The sequence below is a fragment of the Paroedura picta genome, chromosome 12, assembly GCF_049243985.1.
Source record: "Paroedura picta isolate Pp20150507F chromosome 12, Ppicta_v3.0, whole genome shotgun sequence".
Classification (NCBI taxonomy): domain Eukaryota; kingdom Metazoa; phylum Chordata; class Lepidosauria; order Squamata; family Gekkonidae; genus Paroedura; species Paroedura picta.
In genome coordinates, this window is record NC_135380.1 from 34,067,053 (window position 1) to 34,089,770 (window position 22,718).

Below are 22,718 nucleotides of genomic sequence, written 5' to 3' on the forward strand. Positions count from 1 at the left end.
TCTCAAAAAGCGTGCTTCAGTGGACCAGAACAGTCATGACACAAGGGATGTTGAAGGCTTGATGACAGGAAGGTAAATTTTAGCTGAACAGAAGAAACTTCTGATCTCTTGACTATGATGGTTTCCATGCAGGCAAGAGTGCAACTCTTATTAAATCACAACTGGGAGCCCATGAAAGGCTGAGATCTCCTTCCTGGCAGGAGATCTGCAGCCATCCCATCACCCAAACTGCCTTCTGAACCTGCCCCACCGCCCCCAGTTAATCCCATTACGGAGGAAAAGATGGGAGGCAGGAGACCCAAACTACCAATCCCCGCTAACAGAACTAATTTCTTTGTTGTGCTCCTTGTTGGAAAGCCCAAGCTTCCTTCGGGAGCCCCTGGAACATTAACAGCAGTGATGGCCATCCAGAGGCCTAAGAGCCATAAGCGATTTCTCTGCCTCCTGGCAGCTCGACCAGATTTTAATGAGGCACGGTTAAAAGTCAGAGACATGAGGGAATGGGAAAGTTTTACAAACTGGAAGAACAATGCCATCCTTTAATAATATTTATAATCACTCTGCGTGTGTGCATGTTAATATGTATGCAACATGCATGCCATGTCTGCCTCTAGCTCCAGCTAAGACTCCACCTTCCCCTATGGATTCCAGTGACCTCCCATAAGTCTGTTACTGGGAGGGCTGAAAGGAGCCAGGCACTGCTCCTGTGCATCATTGGCCTACAGCAGGAGTGGCCAGGCTGCAGGTCTCCAGATGCCCATGGACTACAATTGCCATGAGCCCCTGCCAGCAGGGGCTAATGGTATTTGTAGTCCACGGACATCTGGACACCTGCAGTTTAGCCAGCCCTGTTCTGCAGCAAAAGCTTTGCTAACCCAATATGCCAGTTTAAAAAGCTGTCTATGTTGGTGTGGCAGAGCAGGCATGGCGGCTGCCTGCCTTGCACTGCTTGTTACTTGACACCACCTGGCGGGTCCCACTGGCCAGCAGCAACGCTGAGTGGAAGGTGCATTGGGCTGCAAGTTCCACGCAGGTGCTGGGCATGGACAACATCCACTTTGCCCAGCTGAGCAAAGGCAATCAGGCAGCAGTCCAAAGTGGGAGGCAGCCAGGCTGGGGCCCACCGCAACCCGTCCCTCCACCACCTGTTCAGCACAGCTGCTGCAGCCGGCTGGGCTGTAGGTCCCACACATGCCAGTTAACCAAGTTTTACAGCCCCAGGTACCCAGGTTCTTGCTACAATTGTATACATTAAGTTGCTTTGAGAATCCATATATTGAAAAGTAGAAGACTTATCCAACAAGCTGGGAATCCATGAGGACTCACAGGAGGAGGAGAAATTCCATTCTTACACCCACATGGGCCCATGAGCCTACAATGTGTTGACTTAAAAAAAAAATCTGTCCTCTTTTTCCTCATCTGGCCAGTTGCTACTTTCATTCCCTTCTTCTGCCCTCCCCCCCCCCCAATGGTAGCTGAGTAAAGCCTGACATCATTTTTTACTGGAGCACCATGTTTCCTTGTCTTCTGTGACATCTGTGCATGTGCAGACATCCCAGTTACAAGTTCTTAAGAATGTTTTAGGCAAATCTGTGGATCCCCTGAGTTTGCAGAAATGTTTTCCCTAATCCTGGGGGCACCTTCTTGTGAATTTCTGATCTGCATGGTTGGGCATACTTGGCAATAAGTACATGACAAATAAAGCAAATGTACACATTTATTGGGCATGTCATATACAACATTCTGTGAGGTCCTGCTCAACTTGGGCAATTAACAAGTTGAGCTAAGGCTCTTGCAGTTGCAGTTTCACCTTCCTTTAATGCTACTGTTGTTATTGTTATTATGTAAATGTTGTTATTGTTGTTGTTACCACCTTACTGTTACTTGAATGATGTTACCTGTAGTACTTTGTTGTTTCCTGTAAACTGCCCTGAGCCTTCGGGGAGGGCGGTATAGAAATACAATAAATAAACAAATAAACAAATAAATAAACAAACAAACAAACAAACAGTCTGCACTGTGTAACTGGAAAGTGCCTATGTTAGATGTTAGCAAACCTCTTGCTCAACCTGACCTTTCAGGGAAGTGGAAGCAGTTTGCACAGCAAAATCTTATTATTTCCTCAATCTGGAGAATAAGATTGTCCCTCCAAAATACAGGATATTGGCACATCCCAGTTTAGTGTGGGAAATAGCTTAAAAGAAGTATACATGATAGGAGATTTTTGGGATCACCAATGGGTCCCTACGGTTATGGGACCTGCTAACATTGGGAACAATAGTCAGAAAGACATGATGGTGCAGCAAAATATGAGAATCAAGAGAAAACAATTCAAGGAGAGTGATTGGATAAGGAGGCAAAACATTTTCACACATCCCAAGGGGCTAGTTCTCAATGAGATGGTAAAGCCTCAGTTTACTACCTTGGGTATCCTGTGACTGAAAGCTCTTCTGTATGGATAAAAACATAAAACACGTGCAAAGAAATTTAGCATGTCTGGGTATGATCCAAAGAGATCTAGCCTGGACCATTTTTCACTGCGCTTACTAGGGGGTTGGCCCCATTGTGAGCAACAGGACTTACTTCTGAGCATAGATGCTTTGGACTGCAACGTCAGTGTCCGTTTCAGCACCAACGATAGGGAACTCAGGGAGCAATTCCTACAGCATGTGTGTAAACTGCCGTCAAGTCACAGACAATCTATGGTAACCGCTAGGGCAGGGGTGGTCAAACCGTGGCTCTCCAGATTATCCATAAGCATGGACTTCTGCAGCACCATCATTTAGACACCCCTGCCCTGGGGTTTTCAAGGCAAGAAACAATGGGCGGGGCTTGCCACTGACTTCCTCTGCACAGAGATCCTGGACTTCGTTGGTGGTCTCCCATCCAAATACCAACCAAGGCCAACCCAGCTTAGCTTCCAAGACATGACAGAAGTGGGCTAGCAGAGCCATCCAAGTCAGATGTGATTCCTATTACCTCTAATAAACCCTTACTTTTGGTGTCCAGTCCTCCTCTGTAGCCAGTCCAGCCCTTCAGCGTAATGGTGTCTCCTAAAAGGCTCAGTAACCTCTCGAAGCTTTCACTTCCCATTTCTGGAAGCCAAAAGAAGTGAGACCGGAGAAAGACAGAAAGAAAATCGTTAAAAACCACAACTTTGGATCAAAGCACAGTTTCCTTTAGAGCCCAAACAGGAAATCTGATCATAAGCCAGCCTGGGGCAGCATCCAGTCATAATGGGATTAATAGTCATGCTTGTCCAGGGCTCCTCTTAGCATCTCAGAATGCATGTGTGTGTGTGGGGGGTCACATTTTCAAACACTGCCCCCCATCTTTGTGAGAACAGTTGACCTACCATAATGATTGTCAGGTCATAATTTTTCTCTCTGACACATGGAGCTTCTGACACAGAGGAGCATTCCAAAATCCAACCTCCTACCCAACCTCAATGGTTCAATCCCAAAGGAGCTGTCCCAAGGACCACTGCTGAAGAACTCTACTTTTGCCCCACTCAGTTATGTAATATTCAGAAGTCTGATCCATGGTCTATATAGGTTCTCGGATACTAGAGCCTGGAGTATCTCTAGCCCAGATCTAACAAGGAGGCCAGAAAAGCTGCTGTGAAGCACCCAGGAAGGGCTTGAGTGCCTTTCTCTTCTGTGGGTTTTTTGATCAGTTCTGGCCCTATACAGCTTTGGTTTATCCCCTGATTTCTGGGGATGGTGGACTGTATGGCATTATGCCCCAGTAAGCCTACCTTTAGGGGAGAATGTTCTTGATATTTAGGACATTTTTTTTAAAATCCACTTATGTATATGTTAAACAAATATTACAGGGGTGCGGTAGCAACAACACTGGTCACAATGTATTCACAATTCTGTCCCACCATTAACTCAAATCCAGTCTCAGACAGCCATTTTTTAAAACATAGCTGCTCTTTAGATCTTTTCACACTCTCTAATTAAAAAGGGCAGACTTCTTCAAGACCCTTAAGAACCTTCTTACATAGAGAGATGATAAGTTATTAAAACACACACACACACCAGGTTGCCATAGGAACCCTAAGACTACAGAGCCAATCTTAATAGTTTGTGCTTCTGGGAGCCAGCTAGACATATCATTTAACTGGACAATGCACTTGTACCTCTAGGCCTGCAGAAGGGGGTCAACCCATATATTTAATTATAAAGCCCGGGTGATGGAGCAGTTAAAGTTCAGTCTAAGATCTGGAAGACCCAGTTTCAAATTCCTACTCTGCCATGGAAGCTGAGTGACCTCAAGCTAGTCTCTCTCTCTCTCTCTCTGGCCATGGACTACAATTACCATGACCTCTGCCAACACATGCTGGCAGGGCATCATGGTAATTGTAGTTCACAAACATCTGGAGAGCCACAGCTTGACAACCTCTAGCCTAGCCTATCTTGCTGGGTTGTTGTTGTGTAGATAAAATGGAAGGGGGAGAACAATGTTATAAGGGTTTTAAAAAATGATGCCAGAAACAGCTTGCAGACAATGTAAGAAAAGGGTGTCCATTTACAAGTCCCTGCTCGCCAACTGCAGGGTCAGGCTCCACAAGTGACTCACAGTAGCAGTGGGGGGGGTATCTACACTGCATATGTCAAGCCTGCTCCCATCCATATTTGCTTGGGGAAAAACATGTGCGCGTTGGGCTTTAGCTATACACTAGCTTAGAGGTCATCCCTTCTGTCCAGGGGACCACAATTCTATACAGACAGTGGAGATCTGTAACAGTTTCCTCACCAAACCACAGTTCCCAGGATTCTTTGCGGAAATAGATGACAATTAAATGCATAAACCTGACACACATTTGCAGTGCATATGCAGTGTAGGAAAAAGGCAGGCAATAAAATTAAGAGAGAATCACGTGTCAGGCTAAAAGGTGGCGACTTATGGGCTATTTCCCATGATGTGAATTCCAGCTGGGTGGAAGTAGCAGCAAAATACAAGAAGAGTCCATCGGCACCTGAACATTTATTCCAGCATACCCAACATTTATTCCAGTGAGTCACGGCTCTCTTCATCAGATGCACTGAAGAGCACAGTTAAGTAGGTGCTTTCTTATACACCCTGCACCCATTCTGTTGAAAATATAAAGGCACCAACCTAATGGATATACCGTTCGATGCTTTTTGATAGACTTTACAACACAACTGGGTTTCTGTTTTATGATGGGTTATCTGGACTAGACCTTGTCCATGTAAATATATACCTTATTCCAAATCAGACCAGGGATATATCTACCCCAGTAGTGGTTACTCAAATGGCGGCAGCAGCTCTCCAGATTCTCAGACAGAGAAAAGCCTTCCCCATCACCTGGTACCCGAGAGCCACTGAACCTGGGCCTTTCCTGCACACAGATTCAGTTGTCTAACCTTGCATCACAGACTCTTCTCAGCCTGTTTTGTGCTCAAGAGGCTTCTTTCCACCGTGTTGCAATGCAAGCTCTTGAGAATGTGATAAACAGAGATGAGAGATGGAGACAGACAAATTGGGGGTGGGTGAGAAATGGATGATGTTTCTTCCTTTCATTTTGGCTGTTGGGAACACAAATATGTCAAAGCGGCTTGGTAAATATAACCAAAGTATTAAGAGCCTGCCAGAGCTTTTAGTCATACAAACACAAGACGTTCCCAGTCTGACGCTGAAATATTTCTTGTCGTCGTTGGGAGATGAGTGGAGGAAACGGATGCCAAGGCACGCAGAGATACAGAGAAAGGCTCGAGTGCATCCACTGCCACAGCTGTCAGGGGGAATTCTGAATATGTGGGAATACCAGAGTTCTCAAGAAGCCGGGGCGCCGGGTATGTGTTTGCTGCCCAGTAGAGCCAGCTAAAATTAACAACCATTTACATGCAAGGAGCTTGCTTACAGTCAACCGTGACATCTTTTGGTGGGAAAGTCCAACAGGCGGAGGCAAAGTTATAGAACAGAATAAATATTTAGAATAGGATGTCGTCAATTTGTTCAGGGCTATTTAGAGAGAAGTGCAGGACAAAAAAACAAAAGAGAGAGAGAGAGAAAGAGAGCGAGAGAGACTGATCCCTGCCCCCAGGAACTTGAAATCCAAATTCTGAAGGCAGAAACAAAGACAATTGCTTCCCAGCAAACCCATGGCTTGTTATGCTTTATGCTGGGTGGTTTTAAATTGTGTGTGTGTGGGGAGGGGGTCTTGTTCCCAGTATGTCAAGAGTACACAGCATGATCCTAGCCACACCCTGTGCCCACTGAGATCAGTAAAGCATTCTACACAGGATGCCAACCAAGAGGCCTTAAGATCATTACCTGAAAGGCCCCTTTTTCTTCCCTCCCTGAGCCTGACAGTTTCAGAGAACTCAGAAGCCTGCACATCATTTTAAATTATCGGATTGACTTTGAACAAAGATATTGTACGGCTGCTTTTTAATTTTGTTGCAATAGACTGCCACTTCTTTTGTCTTCCAATACGGAAGGCCCACCTATATTTTAAGGTGATAATTATTGGTATTTTATTGCTTTTAATAAGTTGTTACCCGCCCTGAGCATTCAGGGAAGGGCAGGTTATAAATAATAATGATGACAATTGTAAATATTACTACTATCCACCACTGCAGCTGGGACAGCACTGCTTCCCACCTGCTCTGCAGCAGCCTTTCAGCGAAAGGGCCACTGAACAAAGGGCTGCTGCAGCAGGATCCATCCTTGAGGCTGCAGTGTTGGGATGGAGCATGTGCAGAAGGTCTCATGTTTGCCTCCCAGGTAAAGGACCTCAGGTAGTAGCAATAGCCTCTCTCAGACAAGCAGTTGTTGCCAAGCAGACACTGCTGGGTTAGACACTTGCTGTAAGGCAGTTTTGTACGTTCCAGTTTTCACTTTAGGTGAAAACCCCATAAGCCACTTGGAGGTTAGGGAGAAAGTTTTACATACATGAAAAATGGGACAGCCCCCCTACAGGTTGCCCTGGACACCTTGGAGAAACAACAGGGTGCAAATGCAATTTAAAAATGTAATGAATGGAGGGGAGGGTCTGATGAATGTGAATGAATGCTGTTACATGTACTTTGGAGATGTCTCAGTGAGGCATGAGGGCCAGGGGGTCAGTCCTCCTGGGGGAAGTGGGCTTGAAGATGAACTGTGAGGGTGGGGAGAAAGATTAAATATCCTGAAGATACTTAAGAGGACACCTTCAGGCATCCGGGCAGCAAAGGAGAACAGGCAGACAGTGAAGAGATCAGGAGACTTTGGGACAGCAGAAGGTAGCCAAGAAAAGTCAAGGGGAGTTTGTCTAACTCACAGATGTTAACCTTTCCACCACTGAACACCAGAAATACTATTGAATGTCCAAACATGAACCTAGTTTTGCCCAAGGCCTATGCATGGATGACTGATAAAAGAATCCGTAGGTTTGGAATACAACTCCCTTCGTTCCTAAGCCTAAATATGGATAACTGCATTTGCACACATTAATTCCCCCTATTCCCCTGTTTTCTCCCTCACCCCTTGCATGATGGGAGTCATAGAATCATAGAGTTGGAAGGGACCTCATGTATCATCTAGTCCAACCCCCTGCACTATGCAAGACACACACATCCCAATCGCTCATCTACTGTAACCTGCCACCCCCTTGAGCCTTCACAGAATCAGCCTCTCCGTCAGATGGCTATCTAGCCTCTGCTTAAAAATTTCCAAAGATGGAGAACCCACCACCACCCAAGGAAGCCTGTTCCACTGAGAAACCACTCTAACTGTCAGGAACTTCTTCCTGATGTTTAAATGGAATTTCTTTTGAATTAATTTCATCCCATTGGTTCTGGTCTGTCCCTCTGGGCAAGAGAGAATTCTGCTCCATCCTCTATATGGCACCCTTTTAAATACTTGAAGACGGTTATCAGATCCAGTTGTCTCCACTCTAGGCTAAACAGACCAAGCTGCCCCAACCCTTCTTCATATGTCTTGGTCTCCAAACCCCTCACTATCTTTGTTGCTCTCCTCTGGACACGCTCCAGTTTGTCTACATCCATCTTCAACTGGGATGCCCAAAACTGAACACAGTACTCCAAGTGAGGTCAAACTAGAGCAGAGTACAGCGGTACCATCACCTCCCATGATCTGAACACAATACTCCGTTTGATACAGCCTGAAATCTCATATGCCTTCTTAGCCACCAAGTCACACTGCTGACTCATGTTCAATGTATGGTCTACTAAGACTCCTAGATCCTTTTCGTACATGATACTGCCATAATAATGGACAGAGGTTCAGAGATTACATCTGCAAGTTTTCTTAGTACCCTTGAATGCAATTCATCTGGCCCAAGATCCCTCTTTTGCTTTCATCACTCTGTAGTAATCCATACACAGCAAGTATCTGAGGGGTCCTCACTTTTTGCATTGGGAGGATACCTGTCAACTTTTTAAGTCTAGGGAACCCAATCAGCCTTATTGTTGACTCCATGACCTGGAAAGTTTCGGTCAACAAAGTCTGGCTCCTAGCAGCTCAGACAGGGAAGAGCTAGTCCTGCAGGCTGAAGAAGGAAGCTACTGCTGATTGATATGGATTTGAGACGGTGATCATACTGGGACGTACGTATACATGCACGCCCACACATAGCCCCTTCTCTACCCCACTGAGACAAACCCAGAGCACTCAGCTGCCTGACAGCCAAGGGATCAAAAATCCATCAGCAGCAGACTCACCGTTGCTGAACATTTCATCATCTGTCAGCTGTCCATCTTTGGCATAAAGAACTCCAAACTTAAAATTGACTGAGCCCTGAAAAATAGGAGAACTGCATGTTATTATAGGAGGAAGGCTGGCTGACTCTCCTTATTTTATCAAATAAATTCAAAGCACTTTACAATTTTTTAAAAAAGAATGACAACATCAAATGGACCACCAGAGGCAGCAAAAGATCAAAGCAACCCAGAAGACCATCAGAGTTTTCAAAGGCCAACTGATTCTAATCAGACAAGACTCTTCTATTCAAAGACAGCATCAATCTCTTAGTAAAGACTATCAGTACCACCAACATCATTAAACTCACCAGAAGCTGAGAGGGAAAAAAAATCCTCTTAGAACACTTTTAAAGGCTATTAAAAATTCAGCAGCTAAAAAAACAAGACAGGAGAGATGCTGCCTACTGGGCCCTTGTGGGAGAAGGGCGAGTCCATAACAATGAGAATATCATTAAAACTGCCATGCTCCGGTTGAGGACAATCCAACACGCAATTCTGGTGGAAGCCAGAGCCAGATCTGACTCAGAGAAGCAAAGAACTTCTTTAAGCCCAATGTGCCATGAGAAACTGATGGTTGCATTTGCTAGTTGGAATTCAGCATCTGATGGGCCTACTAATATCTTGCACTAAGATTCATTGTGAAACAACAACAGCTCTGCAATCGACTGACCGCATCTGTGAAACCTGCAACATCTAGAACAGCGGTTCTCAACCTGGGGGTCGGTATCCCTTTGGGAGTCAACGACCCTTTCACAGGGGTTGCGGGAAGGCGAACAGCTTGCCTGGGGAGTGGGGGTGCTCCCACTGTTGCCGCTCCTCCTGAAGGTGCCTGCCAATTTATATACAACATATAACCAATCTCTATACAATCATGAACAATGGATCTTCACACCATTGGTCAGTTTCAGTTTAATTTCTGTGAAAGAATCCTTGCATAATTTTATGGTTGGGGGTCACCACCACATGAGGAACTGTATTAAAGGGTTGCGGCATCAGGAAGGTTGCGAACCACTGATCTAGAAGGTATGAAGGTGGAAGCTTCTGAGAAAGCCACGTGTTCCTCTAACAGAGGCAGGCACACCTCCCATATGCATAAGTTTTGCCACTAGAGCAAGCCAAGTTGTTTCATTCACTTCAGGCGCTCCATGAATCAGATCCATCTAACCCTGGTGCCACACACCTGCTCAGAGAATCAGCGGTATTTTGTTAGTTTACCTGCTCCTTCATCAAAAGGGGAATTAAGGAGTTAAAAAAAAAAAGAACATGGGTTCCCAACTCCTCCGTTATATCCTCACAACAACACCCAGAGGTAGGTCAGGATGAGAGAGATGACCACCCTGAAGTCACCTGCAATGAGTACACGGCTGGATGGGGATTTGAATTATGATCTTCCCTATGCAAAGGAAGGGGGAAGCAGACACTTCAAGTCTGAGCACCATGGGCCAGACTCTTCCTGGTCCTAGCAACCTGGTGGCTTTAGAGCGGGGATCTCCAACACGTTGTTACCATTAGCTCACCGGCTGCTGCAATAGCTAACTGGTTGCTTTAAATATGAAAAAAAAGCTTTTCACCAAGAGCCAGCTTATTGTAGTGAGTAAGAGCAGCTGTTTCTAATCTGGCAACCCGGGTTTGATTCCCCGCTTCTCCACATGCAGCCAGCTTGGTGACCTTGGGCCAGTCAAAGCCCTGATAGAAGCTGTTCTCACAGAGCAGTCTCTCTCAGAGCTCTCTCAACCTCACCTACCTCACAGGGCATCTGTTGTGGGGAGAAGAAGGGATGGCGATTTGAGATTCCTTTGGGCAGTGAAAAGTGGGGTATAAAAACCCACTCTTCTTCTTCTTTTTCATAGGATTTGTCTCAGTAAGACTTAGCTTGATATCCGGTGCTCTTCTGAGCCCATGTTCTGTTCTGAAGCAGAACAATCTTAGTAGCTAGCTGAGGGGAGGAGAAAGGTAGGATATTTTTCATTACTCTGGAAAAAAGACTGCCGATTCCCAAACATTGCCTGACATCAAGTTTCCACATTGGCTGCACTCTCTCACCTGACACCTGATGGAGGGAGGCCTCTCAGCCTCTGCACTTCCGGAGGGTTCCCCTTCCTGTTGACCCCTTGCCAAGCTGGGGTGCATTCATTACAAACAGGCAATGCTGAGGAGCCTTGCGCTCCCATGTGGAGGCCTAAAGTGTATTTCCCTCTCTGTATCACTAAACGGAAGCTCTTTGGTTTGAGACATTCTGCGGCACGTACAAACCCACCACTGTTATTGTTACAAGGGACTGCAGACGCTCAATTATGGCTTGCGGGGCTCAGACTCCCGTTCTGTGTCTCAGACATGGATGGCTCCCATGAGTCATCCCTGCGTCGGCACCAACTTACTTGCTTTGATTTATGGCCCCACCCCAACCTCGGGGGCTGAGAATGAGTTAGCACCACTTTTAAACAAAGCGGAAAGGTCTGCAAACCTTAGAAAGGCCCAGAGTCAAAATGATCATATATATACCAGCTCAGGGAATATTAGAGGAAGAAGCAGGAGACACAATAAAAATTTTACAAGTTCTTTCTCTCTCTTCCTCACTTATTATCCATCAGTTTGCCAATTAGTTCTTCAGAATACAATGAACCAGAAGGAGGGGAGAAGGTAGGGACAAGAGCTGAGCCTGCCTTTATCTCTGAAATCCCTCTTGGGCCTAAACGGGATCGCCTCTCTGAATATGTCCCCAGAAGTTGCCTTGTGCTCTGCCAATACAAACAGGCTAGTGGTTCCCAACCCCAAAGATATTTGGCTGGCCTCGACCACAGCCTGGGCCTTCTCAGCCTTGGCTCCTGCCTGGTGGAACGAGCTCCCGGAAAACATCAGGGCCCTGTCAGAGCTTGCTGAGTTCTGCGGGGCCTGTAAAGCAGAGCTCTTCCATCAGGCTTATGGTCGAGGCCAATAAAACAGTCAGCATCAACATCAACATCAAATTGGCCTCCCTCCTGTATCGCACGCCCACCAGGGTCCAGGTTTTATACCCATGGGTGGAACTTAGTGTTGTTTTCAGAATGATTTTCTTGGTGAGCCTATGTTCTTTGCCATCCTGAGCCCATTTTGGCAGAGAGGGCAGTCTATAAACGTGAAAGACAAACAGAAATCAATCAATAAATATGCGATGCTCATTGTGTAAGGGTAGTCAAACTGCGGCCCTCCAGATGTCCATGGACTACAATTCCCAGGAGCCCCTGCCAGCGAATGCTGGCAGGGGCTCCTGGGAATTGTAGTCCATGGACATCTGAAGGGCCGCAGTTTGACTACCCCTGTAAATGGCTGCCAAAAACATGTTCTCTCCCCTCAGAAACCGTGTGGAAATCCTTATCCCCTCATGCTATCTGTTTCTCCACCCCAGGGGGAGCAGAGGTGCGGGGTATGCATCCTCAACACTCTGTGAGGGACACAGAGGACATGAGACGGGCAAGCCATTTATAGCAGCATCCTCAAGGTAACACTGTTTTCTGCGGCGTCTTTTAAGGGAGCGCGATGGGTAGCTCTGGCCTCATACAGTGATGGGAGCAAGTGCGCTTCCCGATGCGAGCGCTGTGTGTGACTGCTGTCAGAACGGATCTGTGAAACGCAAGGAACGAGAGCTGGTTCCGCATCCCTGACTGGCATTCTCATGCAGCAAATGTGATTGCTCACATAGGTTGGATCTCAGAAGTGACTCGCGGGGGATTGCTGGAGGGTAAACCTGCAAAAACATACAGCCTACGTGGTGGAATGAGGCCAGATTCCAAACAGAAAATGATGCTCACTAGAGAGGCTTCTGGGAACTTAAAAGGATCAGTCTGTGCCTTACCTCTTGCTCTTCCAGAACCAGTAAATCCTGGGGGCAGAGGTGGAGGGAAAGAAATATATTTAGACTCTGCATTAACTAAAAACTCTCCCCCCCACCACCACCTTTCTTCCATTGTGCTCGTAGTAAAACCAAAAGAGAGTCCATTAAAAAACAAAAAAATGATGAATATGGTACTTAAGGTATGACTGTTGCATATTAACAGATGGGCCCAATTCCATAGGAGCACAGAATAGGGCAATGGTTGCAGGACTTGGGTTTTGGAGCCTCTCGTTCCTATAATTAAAAGAGCAAGTTTCTAGTTCTCATGACTGGGATGAAACAGTTGAAAGTGTTAAGACAGTAACGGCTGAAATCTCAAAAGGCAGCTTGCAGCCAAACAGGATTTCCAGTGGTCAGAGGATAGAGCTTCAGCTGCCTGTACAAGGTGGGATAAATTAAGCAAGTAAGAGGAACCATGCAAATGCATTTCTTTGGCTTGTTAGGATCAACAGGTGAAGGGCAATTCAGTAAGCCAAAACAACAAAAAAACCATGGGGACGTCACAGTGGTGTTACTACGATCATGGCACACAAAGGACCTGTTGAACATACACCAAGGGTGAAACAAGGCAGAAGAGTTTACTACTGCCAGGTGTGAGATTGGGTTGGCCTTTGACGCCAACATTCTGGCTAGGCATCAAATTAGAAAAAGTTAGATCTGGAAGAAATATCCAGGGAATTTAGGTTAAGAGCTCCCCAGCTAAATTATTTGATGTATGTAGAAGGCCTAGCTTTGAGTTCTGTAATATCTTAGAGCAGGGGTAGTCAACTTGTGGTCCTCCAGATGTTCACAGACTACAATTCCCATGAGGCCCTGCCAGCAAATGCTGGCAGGGGCTCATGGGAATTGTAGTCCATGGACATCTGGAGGACCACAGGTTGACTACTCCTGCCTTAGAGATCAACAAGGTTTTCAAAGTATGAGCTTCGGAAAGACAAAGGTCTCTTTGTTATTTTTAAATTATTTTTCAAGAAAGTAAAGAGATATAAAGAAAATGGAAAGAAAGAAGATTAGACATTTTGGGACTGTTTAGGGGCCGCCCAAGCAAAATAAACACTCTAAATCAGCCACCTACCCTCCCACCCCCGTAAGTTTTAATCTTTGAGAAGGGGAGGCAGCTTTTAATTAATTGATTTTAAACCCTAATTTAAAATAATTTTTTGATTTGTTTAATATATGTGACATGCTTATTTTATCGGTGTTTTAATTGTATTCAAATTTTATGTTTATTTATTTATTTATACTTAAACTTGCATTCCACCCTTCCCCAGCCGCTCAGTTTAAATATAACTAACAGTACACCATGGAGCATTAAATTCTTTGGAGGGAAGACAGGAAAGTCTCAGGATATTAAATGTATTTTAATAAATCCAAGATGTTGGGCACCAAAACAGAAAAAAACAGCTAAACATAGATACTGGAAGAAGCAGCAGGCATCACATGGATTAAAAATCTGTGATGAGGAACAATGGAATGTGTTGCAGAGCCATTGGCTGAAGCCGTGCATTTAAGGGATGAGGGTAGGGTGTCTTAGTCAATGGGAAAAGATATGGCTCCCTCTCTTTAATTTGAAATGGCTGACAATCAAATGCATAAAAACTATCATAAAACCATAAAAACAGTGACTCATATAGCTAACACTACCCAAGACGTGATCAGGAGATAAGAATATATTCAATGTAAGAGTCACAGCTGTTTGTTTGCCATAGGGGGAAAAAGGCTACAAGTTGCCCTAAATTTAAACAAATGCACTCTGGAAGACTGCCTGCGTGATTTAGTTAATGAAGGAGCTCTTTGTGCTTCTTCTGCTAGGCTCTTCCAAAGCACAGGAGCTTCCACTGAAAAGACCATAGATTTTAATGTACCTCCAAAAAGTTGGAAGCTTTACAAGAAATCACTGGGCAGGAGAGTCTGATTCTACACAACAATCTACAAAGTCTGAAAGAGAAAAGAAATATTGAAACAGATGCCCTGGAAAACTTTGTGCCACTCACCTTCTGAATTTCAGGATGGAGAATTTCTCTAGGGCCTTTTTCAAATTTGTCGAGATTCATGGCACTGAAACGCCAACAAAACTGTAATGTTAATGTTTCACAGGAATATCAATGAATATTAACTTGAGTGCATAAGACTTTCCCTTGTATATAACCTAACAAATCTTGCACGTTGATATAGACATTATGGTCAAAGTTTAGCGTTTGCTGATTTGAGTTGGGAGGTCTTAACCATGGCTATATTTGGAAGTGAACCATGGGATCACACACTCCTTTCCCTAAGCCTTCACTCGCATAGAATCACAGAGTTGGAAGGGATGTCCAGGGTCATCTAGTCTAACCCCCTGCAGAATACATGAAATTCACAACTACCTGCCCATCACAGTGACCCCAATCCCATGCCGAGATGATGCCCTCCCCCCAAAACCAGAATCACTGGCCAGCATCAAACCTCTAGCCAGACTTAAACATGGTTAAACATTATAACAAAACTGATGTTAGCTATTAACAATGACCAGGGTTCTCTTGTAACCAGGTTTAAATACAGTTTGAAGCTGGTTAATGATTTTTTTAACATGGGATCTGGTCTGCATCAACCACAGTTATGCTGGACCGTGGTTACAGCAGACAGGGGTGGGAAAGAAACTGACACTGTTGAGAGGAGGGTAGAGGTGTTGGGGAGGAGTGCACAATCCACAGCTCTTAGATGCAACTCTTTTTGCAGTTGCACAGCGGTGTGCCTTGCTTGTACCCTTTGTTCTTCAGACCACAAGCAAAGCACAGCATAAACAAAATACAGCTGCCTTACCTTAAAATAGATTTCACAGACAGAGTTTTTGTAGGACTGTAAGGGAGGCATATTTTCTGAGTACCCTACAAGAGACAGAAATGAAGAGAAATGCTATAGTGCATCAGATTTTCTGCATGACCAATAAGACGCTCATAAATCTGTCAAGGATACTAAGGAGAGAATAAGACTTCAAGGGCTGTCAATACACTGATAAGCGGGTGAAAAATGGGAGGCCTGCCCTTTTTTTTACATCTTGGACGTTCTAGCATGGCATTTCCCACTGATTATGTGAAACATGAGAATCTGAACGCAGGAATGAGATGCGTTCACATCAGATCATATTAAATACAGAGAGCAAAGGCAACGATTTGACCCTTACTGTTTTTCTCCAGAGGATCGCACGGTATTGAGGAACACGCTGATTGTTTTGGTCAGAGAGCACAACAGATAGAAAGAAAGGATTCTTTTCTGCGTCTGCGCCTACATAGTTTTGATGCACTGGAAAGAAAACACGGCACCCATCAGGAAATGCAAAACCATTGCGCAAAAGACCACAGCCATGGCATGTTGCAAGCAGACAGTCCATAAGCATGCTGCCTCTATGCAACGCTCACTGTGTGTCAAAATGCAATTCTTTGCAGCAAGCAAGTTAATCAGAACTGAAAAATGATAAATAGCCGTACGGGAATAACCCAGGACTGCTATATGGGGAACACTGGAAAATAACAAATTGAGGCATCAGGTTTCAGTGGAAGAGCATAGGACTGCAAACACTGGCCTTCTGGATAAGCCCCAGGCCCATCTAGTTGAGCGTTCTGCTTCCAGTAGAGGCCAGCCAGATGCTAGATGCCCAGAAGCAGGATATTCGGGATGATGGTTACTGATGGCAGTGTTCACAAAGACACATTTGTATATTGCTGTGGAATGTTAAAAGCCATTCATATATGTTATTATCCCCTACCGAAGGCTGAGAGTGACTGGCCTGAGATCACCTAGTGATTCTACAGCAGAGGCAATGCTAGAATCCCAACTGCTGGTTCACAGAATCCACTGGAATCACAGCTTTCTAAACTCATTAGTTTGAAGGGATTTAGAAGGGTGTAACTTTGCTTAAGATGGCACAGTTAGTCTCTTAATCACAATGTTTCTCCAGCACTTAACACAAGCCAAATCCTCCTCTATTTGTTTTCTCCCAGTATTTGGTGTTCAAAGATATCCTGCCTCTGAACAAGGAGGTTCCATTTAGCTGTGACTAAGAGTCAGTAACAGACTGACCCCACAATAACTTGGCTGATCCTTTAACTGAACATGGCCACATTTGAGGGCAGAGAATTGGCTAAGCCATCATCATCATCATCGTCATCATCATCATCATCATGCATCCCATGAAAGAGTGCTTTCTGTTCTCTGTTCTCAACCCAGTGCCCTTCCTCCTCACCTACCCCTCACTCCAATGCTTAGCCTTATGAGAAAGAGAATATAAAAACAGCTGTAGCTGTTCTGTGTCAGCCCATGGCTCTGGCAGCTGTACCAAAATGCCAGCCTCTGGCACTGGCCATACAAAACTGTCTACTGGTTAAATCAGCTCTGGATTCCAGATATGGCAACATGATAGAAAATGAAATGTTCCCGACAGAGCTGAAGGACTCTCAGTCAGCCACTTACTCTGATCAAGGCAAGGGAAACGGGTATTAACCACTATTCAAATGCATTAAGTCATTTATGCTCACACACTAAGAAGTGTAAACTACCTTTTCCTAGAAAATACTTGAAGTACCATCTGGTGTGGTATTCTGGGTTTTCCAAGTGCACATCTGTTCTGCGCCACGTACCAGGGGCATAGTCTGCATTCTGAAACAGGAAGGAAAAACCAGGAAATCATTCAGTTCCCTGTTATGCCCTAGAGCGCCCTGTTCCTGGGGGAGACGAGTGCACTTGCACAGAGGCAGGGCAGAGGGAAGAGCAAGGCAGGTCTGCAGGGGTAGCAAGGAACCAGGAGAGGGACTGACAGCCAGCACTAGGCCTCTGCTGATATACTGGTCTCCTTAGGAGTAAGCAAAGAAAAGCTGGGACTGGGAGTGGCCAGCAGAAGGAAGCAGCCAACTGGTACAAGCAGAAAGCTGGAAAGGGGAATAGGTAGTAAGGCCTGGAGTTCGTGGGCTTTAGAGGAGCTAGGACCTCACTTGGATTGGGGAGGTAGTACTTGTAACCAGAAATACAGGCATGGATCCCGGGAAAGCTGTGTCAGCGCTGCAGGGTGCAGCAGCCTCAAACCTCGCTGAAGGATCCAGGTCTGAAGCAGCTGTGGAGGAGGTGGAAGTGATAATTGGACACTTGGCCTCCTGGCTGCAGTGAGACTGTTAATAGCATGAGTTGTGCTGCTATGGGTGACTGAGCAATTAACATGGGGACTCTGCAATTCCCTTGTGTTGGTTTTCTCCATGGTGAAGAAGTGGGGGAGTAGCCCCTTGTCCTTGATATGCTCTCTCTCTTTCTCTCACACACAAACAAAAGTGGGACAGCTCCTGAAGAGGACCTCTAAAACAATTTGATGTGGGCAACTGGCAACACAGGGGTGCATTCTGGCCCCCACCACAGCCCATGATCTCAAACAATATTGTGCAAGTTACCCATTTTCCCCATGTGAATTGATACAGGGGCAAAGGCCGCTTTAACCACTTCCTTCTCAAGGCGAGCAACAGCAGAATCATTGGCAGAGTCTCCCAAGCTCCAGCAAAGATTCAGGCAAATGGGAGTAGCTAATGCACAAGAGAAGGGTTCTCCTAAAGCCATTCTTGCTGTTCACTACGTAAACGGCGCTAAATGAAGAGTCTTTTGCCTATGGCTCAGCTTAGGATAAGGCAGCAGTTCTGCATAATGCCAACGCCTCTGCTGTTACGGAAAGGAAGAGGTCAAAAGAGCCCTTTGCCCATGTTTCTGCTTGACCAGAAAATGAGCCAGTGAACACAGCCCCTGTTACAGGGAAGATTTGTAATGTGACACCTGAACTCCAAATCACAGAGTAGCAACCTAGTACCAACTGCAGACCCAAAAAGAAACAAGAGATTGCTTCAGGCTGCCATGTGAATTCTCCAGCCAAGGCTCATGGTAACAAAGCTAAGAGGTCTGGATGGGAGGATACCTTAAAATGGAGACCCCCCTCCTACCTCATCAATGGAGCCGTTTTCCACCCGGAACCGGCCAGCTCTTTGGATAGCTCCATCGGCGTCACTGGAAATGAGCTGGGCAACAAGAGAGCAAAAGAGGAAACATTAAAAGGAGAGCTGCAAATGGGTAGCCATGTTGGTCTGAAGTAGCACAATAATGGACTCTGATTTTATTAAAAGGAGAGATGCAGATCTCCAAATCAAGAGAGCTCTTCTGATGGATGAGGTATCTGGTCCAGCAACCTGATTCCCGCAAGTTATACACATGCAGACCCAAGACTCCCTCCCCGCATCTTTTGCCTCCAGTAACTGCGGTTCCAAGAGACATAACACCTGAACATTGAAGGTTCCATGTAGCCATCACGATTAGGAGGTAATCATGGACTTTTCTTTCATCACTTTGTCTCTTCTCTTTTTTTGCCATCAAGTTGCAGGTGACTTATTGCAACCCTGCAGGGTTTTCAACTCAAGAGACGCTCAGAGGTGGCTTGCCACTCATTGCCTGCCTCTACGTAGCAGTCTTGGCATTCCTTAGTAGCCTTCCATCCAAACACTGAACAGGACTGACCCTACTTAGCTTCTAAGGTTGAGGAGACTGGGCTGGCCTAGCTATGCCTTTGTCTAGTCCCCTTTTAGGACATCCAAACTAGCATCTATCACTACACCTTCTGGTAGCCAGTTCCACAAGTTCATCATGTCTCTTGCTTCCAAAGGACCTCCATTTCGGTGACCCTTCCAATATGACATGTTACAGGTATGTCTTTATTTTAAAAGATCCATTAATATTTGGACATTTCTCCCAGGCCTATGGTTCAGACCAGCACTGTTCGAAGTTTCATAGGCCTCCCTCCACCTCCTCTTCCTTGGCTCCCCCCCACCCCCCAATTTATTATTTATATCATCTCCAGTTTAGGGAATTAAGAGGGTGGTGGTTAGTTTTAGAACCGTACTTGTAATTTTATTATGTATGTGCTTTTATTGTGGCGAACTGCCCCAAGCCCATGTGGGGAGGGGAAGTACAGAAATTAAATAAATAATCATTGTTAAGTAAGGATTGCTTCTTATTTAACACTCGGTTGCAATCAGGAATGTCACGTTCCTTAGGTTGGGAGCTGACTCATTCAGAGGTGAGACAGCAGGCTCTCTGCTAAAAGATCACGGCGATTCCCCAAGATACAGCCAATGGGGTCCCTGTTCCAAAGGCCAGAATGTCAACCATGTACTTCTAGTTTCAGGAGGATAACTAATAACAACTTGAGCTGGCCCCTTCCTGAGATGGACTCCCTCCTGGAAATGAAGATAATCTTTAATAAATTCTTGATATTGCTGTGCAACAGAATTTTGAGGAATGTTTGATTAGTTTTAATTGATTTTAATTAATATGAATGTTATTACTGTTGATTTTATGTCACTATTACTTTGTTGTTATCCGACCCTGAGCCGGCTTGCTGAGAGGGGCGGCATATAAATCAAAATAATAAATAAATTAGTTGGTTTGCAGTGGAACAGCTAGCTTTCTCTGACTCTCAAAACCCTTGCGCCTGGAAATCTTGTTGGTGCTCCCGGACTCAGATCTAACCCTATGAGAGAGGGAGATTAAAAGAGGGGGAAGCAAAGCACATATGTAGCAATTATGTAAACACGCCCAAATCATGTAGTTGTGAGTTTCCTGCATTCTACAGAGGGTTTGATTAGATGATCCAGAAGATCTCTTCCAATTCTATGATTCTATGAGTCAATGAGAATGCTTCACAGTGAGGCGTCAAGATTGCAGTTTCTAGCACTCATTCTCTCTTTCGACCCTTTATTAATATTTATTTATTTATTTATTTATTTATTTATTTATTTATTTATTTATTTATATGCCACCCTCCCCGGAGGCTTCCCAGAGATTCCCAGCGATTCTCTCCTTCAGCCCTCCCCCAAATAATGAATATTTATAAAAGCACCTTCACTGTTCAAAGCACTTCACATGCATTTTCACATGATCATGGGGACAGGCTGGGGCTCAGTGGAAGAGCCTCTGCTTTGCATGTGTGAGGCCCCAGGTTCAATGTCCAGCATCTCCAGTTAAAAAGGCCTGACCAGTCTGTCACCCTGGAAAGATACTGCCACTCTAAGTGAACAGTATAAAAATGCAGTGAATAAAATAAAATAAATACATAGATGGGCCAGTATTCTGATTCAGCATAAGAGGAAGAGAAGAAAAAGTGCTGTTTTTTAATACCTTGCTTTTCACTACCAGAAGGAGCCCCAAAGCAGATTTAGATTTAGGTTTGTAATACAGCTCCAAGCCAGCTATAAAACCTACACAACTTTCAAAATTGTAATCTAATAAATTACAACAATGAATAACTGCTTAACAGTAAATAAATATAAGATGAATGTTTAAAACAGTAATTAAACTGAAAAAAAAATATCAGGATTAGTATATTTGAGGCATGACAGATTTCCAATAACATGCTTTTGATGTAACTTGCATGTTACGGCACAATATTTGGCCCCCAAAAGAAGCTGACAAACACTTTTCCCTTCCTCTCCCCACAACAGATACTTTGTGAGGTGGTGAGGTGGATAGAGAGAGCTCTAACAGAACTGCACTAAGAGAACAGCCCTAAAAGAACAGTGACTAGCCCAAAGTCACCTAGCTGGCTGCATGTGGAGGAGTTGAGAATCAAACCTGGTTCTCCAGATTGAAGGCTGCCGCTCTTCACCGCTACATCACGCTAACTCTTATTTGTGTGACCACGTGATCACAGCAATCCTGGCAATAACACTGAACGGTAGGTCAGAATTACTTTCCCCCTATTGCAGACAAGAGCTATGCATTAGGGAAGGTTGGACTGATTTTGGAAGCTCTTACCTTCTCTATCAGTCCAACCAACCAAGGCTGGTTGGAGAGAGGGGGTGCTAGAGCAGGGCTGTGTTTCAGTGGGGGAGGGGGGTGTCGTGACTTGTTGGAATCGCCAAACTTCTCCACTTTCTGATCAACATCTTTCTGGACCATGACCACCAGTTGATGGCACACCCATTGTCTGGATTTGTGTTTTTAATTAGGAGGGACGAAAGCCAGAAACTCACAGCGGTCCCAAAGTGAAGGTTTCACGCACTGTGCAAAGTGTCTATCGTCCTCCTCGCGTCACCGTGACCCTGACCTCCATTCTAAATCACTGGAGGCAACATGGCCACGAGGAGCGCAAGTTACATTTGCTTCCCCCTCGGCTGCCAAAATGGCAATTAATGGCTGGCACAGAGACAAGGAAGAAAACAAATCCTGCTCCAAAGCCACATTGATTTACACAAGCACAAATAGCCAGTAGGAAGGAAGACGGAGCATCCGACTTGAACTAGCCCTCGGAAATCAAAAGGTTATGGTGATGTGGCTCTTCGTCTGGGAGCATAATGTCACAAAATGATCATCCTGCGATCAAGATGGAGAGAAAGCAGCAAAAGGGAGGCAGGATAGATTTTTTAAACATCCATGCAGTCGGAATTTCTCCGGGGTACCTTCTGATGAGTGGCAGGAGGAACTGTATTGCACACCCTCACCCCCCAAAATTGAGCTCCTACATTCATATCCTATTATTGCTCGACCGCATCCTAATCAGAGGATCTATTCTAGACTACAAAATAGGTTTCTTTTCAGGCCTGGGAAGGCAGAACCATCCCTGGTAACATTGCTGGGAGATGACTGAATCCCCTAACGGCCAAATTGGCACGGGATCATCTGATAAAGAAAGGCTTCAGAGGGGCAAACTAGATGTGTGCTGGGAGATCTGTATTCTGTGGCTCCAGTGATTAAAAAAAATACAGCCCCACAGTGTCTTGATTTGGATCAGGACCATGGCATATGGAGTGCGAGTTTTAAAGTTTTCTTCCCAGCCCTATTTTCCCAACCTGTAACAGTCCAGAGGACTTTGCTGGCCTAAACTTGAAGATACCCTAATGGGAAAAATAGTGGCTTCGGGTTTTAAGTGGGAGAAAACACGGGGGGAGGTAGCTTGAAAACCCTGTTACTGTGTGCTACAGTCCTGATCAAAATCAGGCCCCTACCTACCTGAAAATTGTGGATGTAAAAAACAAAAGGGGCAGAGTCAGTTGTGACATAGTATGGGGCCCCAGGCTGCCTTCTTAGCTCCTGCCCTTCTTTCCAGCTTACATGAG

The 22,718-nt window shown here is 45.1% G+C and overlaps 1 protein-coding gene across 6 annotated transcripts in view; it reads right to left on the bottom strand.

Annotated features, from left to right (window-relative positions):
• GARNL3 (GTPase activating Rap/RanGAP domain like 3) overlaps positions 1-22,718 on the bottom strand; it is a 120,051-nt gene that overhangs the window by 37,889 nt on the left and 59,444 nt on the right. For 5 of the 6 annotated variants that reach the window (XM_077306649.1, XM_077306648.1, XM_077306653.1 and 2 more), the window contains exons 3-10: positions 18,555-18,629; positions 17,139-17,238; positions 15,767-15,885; positions 15,406-15,470; positions 14,598-14,661; positions 12,565-12,591; positions 8,694-8,769; positions 2,997-3,095 (exon numbers count right to left, since the gene is read on the bottom strand). In XM_077306649.1, coding sequence (XP_077162764.1) covers positions 2,997-3,095; positions 8,694-8,769; positions 12,565-12,591; positions 14,598-14,661; positions 15,406-15,470; positions 15,767-15,885; positions 17,139-17,238; positions 18,555-18,629 — 625 coding nt within the window. The remainder of the gene's footprint in view (positions 1-2,996; positions 3,096-8,693; positions 8,770-12,564; positions 12,592-14,597; positions 14,662-15,405; positions 15,471-15,766; positions 15,886-17,138; positions 17,239-18,554; positions 18,630-22,718) is intronic. The other variant, XM_077306650.1, reaches the window with a different exon arrangement.